We start from the raw sequence: 7,574 nt of genomic DNA, 5'->3' as shown, positions 1-7,574 counted from the left end.
GGACCTGTAGCCTAGTGGTTACATAAGGCCTTACTAGCACTTAAGGTCCTAGGTTCGACTCCTCATTGGAGTGAATTTTCCAGAATTCTAACGGTTTTGTGCTTTTAGTGGGAGAGGGGTAGGGTTTGCGTGCATGCGTTCTCAGAGGGGAGTGTGCATGCGTTGTGAGCCTGCTTTGTAATTTTCTCAAAATGGGAGTACGATGGAGTGAGACCTACGGATAACGATATTGTGAGTAGGGATGAAAACGGCCGGAAAATATCTCAACCATTTTCTACTTCTATATTTGAATACGAAAACGAATTTCGAATGGAATTATGTCGAATACGGTCGGTATACGAAGAAATAATACGAAATATCAACTCGTCGACAAAAAATACATGTAGAGAACAAACAATTAAGTAGCAATTAGTAATTAAGTAGCAATTAAACTAAGATAACTACAATTCATTAGCACCATTCATGTTAGGATCAATTTTCATGTATTTTCCTTATTCACTATCCTCCTCCAAGTCCTTATCACCACCTTATTCTTTTCATACGAGTTTACAATGCGAATTAAAATTAAAATGAGATATTAATATCATCCAATTTTTAGTGTAGCCACCATTAAAAATAAAAGGGAACATAAAACAATAAAAACGGAGGGCAGGCTCACCGCTCGCGTGAGGATTAGCAGCAGGAGGAGGAGCTGCCGGAGCGAGGGGTGATTGGCGACTTAGCCGCCGGTGAGTTGGAGACCCGTGGGAGGAGGGAAAGCAGGAGGAGAAGCCGCCGGCGGGGAGCATCTACAGTCCCGGAGGCGGCGGCTCCGGTGGATGGGGACCTGTGGGAGGAGGGGCAGCATGAGGAGGAGGAGGAGCCCCCGACGGAGGCTTCTGCGGTCCTGGAGGCAGCGGATGGAGCGCCACCGGGAGCTCCCCGCGCTGGTGGAGCCGTGTCTCTCTCGTCTCGTAGTCATACTCGTGGGGAAGAGGAGTCGACGCAGCCGGCGCCACTCTGCTTCGTGATGAGTGCGTGAGACCTCACGGTCATGGGGAGACAGGGATAGGGTTCTCACCTAATGGGCTTGGGCCTAGTGCTGTCAGCGTGGTAGTGGGCCAAATTCGGTTTGAACCGAATTTGAAATACGGAATGTTCCGAATAAAATATAGAAATATAGAAATCGGTCGAACAAGTGTAAAACCGTTTTCGTTCCATTTTTATATTCTGAATTTTTTTGTTCCGTTTTCGAATTTTAATATTCCGAATTTGTCTGAAAATACGAATTCGATCCGGTCAAAAGTAGAAAACGGTACGGTTCGGTTCGGGATATTTCCGTACCGTTTTCATCTCTAATTGTGAGTGAGAATATATATTTTTTACTCCCCCGTTTCATAATATACAAGATGTTGACCATTTATTTTATTTAAAAAATTATAGAAATATCGTTTATTTTGTTTGTATCTTACTTTATTGTCGAAAGAACTTTAAACACAACTTGTCGTTTTTTATATTTATACTAAATTTTTGAATAAGACGAATGGTCGAACATTAAAAAAAGTCAAATATGTTACATTATAAAATAGATATACTAACTATTAAGGAGTCATGTTTATTCATTCAAATAATATGTTAAGCCAAATATATATTTTTTTGAAAAATAATTTTTATACAAAATTACCGATATTTAGTTTGATAACAGTAGTAGAAAATCTTTGCAGCGTAGGCTTTCGGAGATGGCAAATCGGGCAGGCGGAGGCGGGGTGCTGGAATCCTCGTCCCTCGCCTACTTTTGCCCAAATTGTGTAATGCGCGTGGCGGGCTGGGTTTCCGCGTCCTCCCCCATGTGACCTCCCCTCCCTCCTCTCCCTCCCCTCTCCTCACCTCTCACACCACCACCACCACCCTCCTCTCCTCCTCTCTCTCTCCTCCCCCCAAAACGAGGGCACCACCGCATCGCTCGACGCCAAAACGGGACCGGATTCGGCGCCGCGGCGGGGGCGGGGGCGGGGGCGGTGGCGGTAGCTGGGGAGGGGATGTCGTCGACGCGGCCCAAGTCGGTGCCGGGCGCCGCGGGCGGCGGGGTCGGGGGCGCCGCGGTGCCGCTCGCCGTGCTGCTGCGGCGGGAGGTGGTCAGCGAGAAGACGGCGGCGGAGCGGCCCGAGCTGCAGACGGGGCTGTTCAGCCAGGCCAAGAAGGGGGAGGACTTCACCTTCCTCAAGCCCGACTGCGAGCGCCTCCCCGGCGTCCCGTCCTCCTCCTTCTCCGCGTTCGGCGTAAGCGGTCTCTCCACGCACACTCTCCGTTGTGTCAGATCGCCCCAGCCCGTGTTCCGCGAGTTGGCTGTGCCCGCGCGACGCGCGGATCGGCGGTGATGCGCGATCGGGGCTGGGTTGGGCTGGGCGCGGGGAATGTGGTGGTGTTGGGTTGGATTTTGGTGCACTGTGTCGAAATTCGCCTGCTCTGTTCTTGGTGACGGAGATGATATGTTTGATCCAAATTACGATTTGTGATTATTTGACATCTGTTAGTTTCACAAGGATGATAATCGATTTGAATGATCAATGGAAATGATCACGCCGTGTTAGTTATCTAAGAGAGTTGATGGCTTTGTTCTACATTCATGTTGTCAGTAGTAAATTGTGATATAGGGTGCATAAAATTGAGCTTATGCGGTATCTTACCGTTGTCTGTTGCAGCTGTTTGATGGGCACAACGGGAATGGAGCCGCAATTTATACCAAGGAGAATCTCTTGAACAACATCTTGAGTGCAGTCCCTGCTGATCTCAACAGGGAGGATTGGCTTGCTGCGCTTCCAAGAGCGATGGTTGCAGCATTTGTCAAAACTGATAAAGATTTCCAAACAAAAGGTGCGTGAGGATAGCAACCTGGTTGGTCAAGGTGCATTTTCTTGTGGTTTGCCACACAAAGGAGGATTAACGTTTGTCAGTGAATCGAAAAAAGGGAATCTTTTAATTGCTAAGTGTAAACTAAAATAAATTAATAGTAATCTAGTGCAGTGACTCGTACTGTTGTTCTTGTTGGTTCATGGAGTGATACATACAAGTTTTATAAGGCGGTCATACATTTTTACACTAGAGTTCTGTGGCAGCATTGCTATTCATTTACTAATTCTCATAACTACAAATTTAATGTTACTAATTACCAGATCTGAGCCTGACACGAATATATTGTTCATTTCTTACAGCTCGCTCTTCAGGGACAACGGTGACATTTGTCATAATAGATGGATTGTTTATTACCGTTGCATCTGTTGGTGATTCACGTTGTGTACTAGAGGCTGAAGGTTCTATTTATCATCTATCTGCTGATCATCGATTTGATGCCAGTAAAGAGGAGTAAGATTCTTTTATTGTCTTTTTTATCCTGACTAGCTAAATATCTATGCTTTGCTATGGACAAATATGAATTATACACATGCTAGTATTGTTTGGAACTTTTTTTTAGAGATGAAAAATAGAACCAATATATAGCACTACTTTGAAATATTTTATACATAAAGGAATAGTTGGTAAGACAATATATAGAAATAGTTGCTGGATGGCAGATTCATTGCCACCACCATTACCTTCTTTTAGAATAGTATAGATATCGATATATGGCTCTTGATTTCTCATGGCAATCACTTATCTTTTATCGTTTATCACTTTATTTTGATCTGTAGGGTTGATCGTGTAACAGAGTCTGGGGGCGATGTTGGTAGACTTAATATTGTTGGTGGTGCTGAGGTTTGAACTTTTCTATCCATTTTTTGTCACTCAAGTTACTATGTTCTGTGTTGTGGCACAATGTGGCCATTTTATTTGCTTAAGTTAGTTGCATGGGATCTTTTTTTCTTTTTGCTTGCTTCACCTGTTTTTTGGTTACCTACTGCTTTTGTTATCTCTTCTATGGATTTTGCCTTTTTGCTTGTTTCACTTCTTTTTTGCTTTCTTTTCTACCCCCAGATTGGCCCTCTTAGATGCTGGCCTGGTGGTTTGTGTCTATCAAGGTCAATTGGAGACCAGGATGTGGGTGAATTCATCGTTCCAGTTCCTTATGTCAAGCAAATAAAGGTATGTCCTGAAGGCAATTCCCAACTATGTTGGTGATAACAGACTTAGTACAGTCTTCATGGTTTTGGTATTTATGTTGCCCGATCCCCTTGTGTAAATCATAGACATAGTGATCAGTTCATGATTTCCATGTCTCTTTCTGAGCTTAATATCTGACATGACAGAGTTATAAATTCTTGTCTATGTTTAAAATTCTCTATTTCCACGCCTATACAATCTCTGGTCTTTGCAACTGTATGGCACTTAAAGCTTATATGTGAATTATGCTACAAATGTGAATCTGCATGCTCTCCTTATAGTTTGTTTTACTCACTCCTAATCCTTAACCTCGTTTATTGCCATTTCTGGGTTTGAAAAAGGTTGTCATTATTATCTTTTTTGAGTTTATTGACAATTTTAGGCTGATATTTTCTCTCAGGCAATTAACAATTACTCCCTCCTAATTTTTTTTGTAAGACGTTGGCTAGTTCATTTTTGAACTAGCCAACGTCTTATATTTGTGCATGGAGGGAGTACATGATTTGACAAAGCTATCATATCATTCATCAGTTTACTATAAGAAACATCAATATGCTTTCTAATTTCTGTAGCTGTCTACGACTGGAGGTCGACTTATTATTTCAAGTGATGGTGTTTGGGATGTCTTGACTGCAGAAGTTGCATTTAACTGTTCACGAACACTTCCTCCAGAGGCTGCAGCGGAACAAATTGTTAAAGTATAGTTCTCCCTCCCCATGACCTTACCTCTTATGTGATACTCTTTACACATTTGAAATCTTTTTTCAGGAAGCAATTCAAGCAAAAGGACTTAGGGATGATACCACTTGTATTGTTGTTGACATACTTACTGACAAAGCAAATCTTTCCATGCCACCTTCAAAAAAGCAACCAGGGATCGGTGTTTTTAAAAACATGTTCCGCAAGAAAACATTGTCTGATTCATCATCCCATACAGATAAAGAATACATGGACCAAGACATTGTGGAGGAAATATTTGAGGACGGATGTGCATTTCTTTCCAGACGGTTAGTATATTTACATTGAATAATACCAACAAAACAATATCATCAAGTGTTTGCTCCTCATATGAGGGAATCAATTCTTTCTAGAGGTTAGGCCTTATCTAGAGAATTCGTTGATAATGGGACATACATATTTCGCTGTAACATCATCACATTCAACCCATGTTCAACAAGGGTTGTAGTCTGCGACATCTCTTTGTTCATTATGCCATATTTGAAATTTGGAATGAAACTTCTGTTATATTGCAAGCTTGTTTGATCAAACACCATGATTTGTTTTAGCTTGTATATTTTACATACTCCTTTTTTTTAATCACTACAGGCTGGATTCTGAATACCCAGTTCGAAATATGTTCAAGCTGTTCATATGTGCCATTTGCCAAGTGGAGTTAAAACCAAGTCAAGGGATATCCGTGCACGAAGATTCATCACAACCCGGAAACTTGCGTCGCTGGGATGGCCCATTCCTTTGCCAGGGCTGTCAAGAAAAGAAAGAAGCCATGGAGGGGAAGCGTCGATCACGAGGTCTAATTTGCAGAACTGTTTTATCTAATTATTATGAAGCATCAAATTAATTTTCTTATATGTTCTTACTATCAAATTATTTTTCTTCTATGTTTGTATTACAGATTCTTCGTCAAGAAACAGTGGGTCAAGTGAATAGTCATTATGGTTAGATTTATCAGGAAGCTACTGACCTTAAATGCCCCGTCCCCACAAGAGCCATGGATTTTGCAACACTTGCCATTGCCTTTGGCACCTCCTCTACCATATAATAGGCTTGCTTGGAGTTCTGATATAGAATGGCAATTGAATTACCAGGAGGGAGGTAGCCTCTGTTGAATAAGCTTTTATGGAAGTGGGAAGCTTGTTTTTTCTGACTTTCAGCTTCACACCCAGCAGCTTTACTCAATCTTTTGGCCATGACGGCATGTACAGGTTGAATCATGATCAGTGAAGACCGGTATGACACGTCTACTGTGATGTCAACAAATGTGAGTTACTGATCTTATAGAGCTCTGATGAGTAGCACGGCATTGTGACTGTTATTTAGGACTAGATGAGTACATCCATATTTTTTTTCCGGCCGACATTTAGCCGTGGTCGAAAAATATTCATACCTGTTGAGGTCCAGCCTTTCCTTAACAACAATGTAATTAGCATTGGAACAAATTCTTTCAAACAGCTGTGATTATTCAGCAAGACATCTCATTGACCTGTATACAATGTACAGAATCTTGTTAACAAAATAGATGTTTCTGCAAGCTGTACTGTAGCAGTTGTTGTGCATTAGAATTTTAGATCCATTGGAGCTGTGGCCGTGCCTACATGTTCTGCAAACAAGCTTGTGCGGGCTGTGGTTCTTCGCTTGAAAATGGGTTACGCTGGACTACAGGTTGATGACGAGCGGCTTGTTTAGGCTCGTTATGATAACGACTTTATTCGTCCATAGTATCCGTTAACCTTAACGAACCAAATGTCTACTTCGGTTGATCAACATTATTTCTGCAAACAAAACGACAAAAAACAAGTAAGTGCAAGGTAAAAACAATATTGAATTGTAATTATGAATTAAAGGTCATCATATATTGGAGCACTCGATAAGATGTGGATAAGAGGATAAGTAACTAATCGGTCTAGCCGATACACACACAAGGTAAAGTAATAATGATTAAACTTTAATCCACATAAAACCTGAGAAATTTTAGAGGGTACCTAACTAGTTAAAAAGGTGGGAGGATGATGATAGGGTCGTAGGTTTATGTTCCACCTGGTTGGGGTGTACACAAAATGGATCTCTTTTGGGTCTAGGTCTTTGACGAAGTTAGAATATCATAGGGCCAAAATAGCTGGGACAACTCTTGTTCCTTCAATTCCGGGTGTCTCGCATGGAATATGGAGATGAAACCACTTTTTTTTTTTTGAAAGGACTCCCAAAACTTCCATCAAGTTCTCATGGTCCTAAAATGGAGCATGTATGACCATCTGAAATTAGTGTTGTCTGGAGAGGCTGAGCTGGATTTCAAAACTTAGGAGATTTGATATGTTGGTCTTTGGACGGACATGATATGAACATTGGTTGTATATGTACAAACAGTGGTCACATCAATTTATTGTTATAAGGACAACCACAATATTGAAAAAAAATATGTAATAAGCAAATCCTAACTTTCAACTTGGTTTGTGATAGTTAACAATAGCTGCAAACAGGATTTGGAATATCGTTTTTGGGGCCAAAACCATGAGGCTGATATGGTGATAATCATGATTATAGTCCAAGAACCATATAAATTTGAATTTTAAATAAAACCAACGCGGTTTTGGAAGAAAAATCATGTGTATCAAACAATAATCGTAATATTGTTGGCAATAATCATGGTGTTTTTTGCAATATTGATCATCACGATATATATGCCATAATCGCAGTGGCATGATCGATACCAACAATGGTCGTTTTGGTGCGAAAACCATATGTCGCGATATACCAGTACA

At 41.3% G+C, this 7,574-nt stretch overlaps 1 protein-coding gene across 1 annotated transcript; it reads left to right on the top strand.

The window, feature by feature from the left end:
• Positions 1-1,869: 1,869 nt before the first annotated feature.
• LOC102705791 (probable protein phosphatase 2C 15) lies at positions 1,870-6,346 on the top strand. The gene is made up of 9 exons (XM_015833154.2): positions 1,870-2,258; positions 2,682-2,853; positions 3,192-3,342; positions 3,669-3,732; positions 3,952-4,059; positions 4,650-4,775; positions 4,846-5,084; positions 5,404-5,606; positions 5,711-6,346. The coding sequence occupies exons 1-9, from the start codon at positions 2,019-2,021 to the stop codon at positions 5,743-5,745; spliced, it is 1,338 nt and encodes a 445-aa protein (XP_015688640.2). The 5' UTR covers positions 1,870-2,018; the 3' UTR covers positions 5,746-6,346.
• The last annotated feature ends 1,228 nt before the right edge of the window (positions 6,347-7,574 follow it).

This window comes from Oryza brachyantha, chromosome 2 (genome assembly GCF_000231095.2).
Source record: "Oryza brachyantha chromosome 2, ObraRS2, whole genome shotgun sequence".
NCBI lineage: Eukaryota > Viridiplantae > Streptophyta > Magnoliopsida > Poales > Poaceae > Oryza > Oryza brachyantha.
The sequence above is the reverse complement of the archived record's forward strand: the minus strand, read 5'-3'. Positions and strand labels throughout refer to the sequence as shown.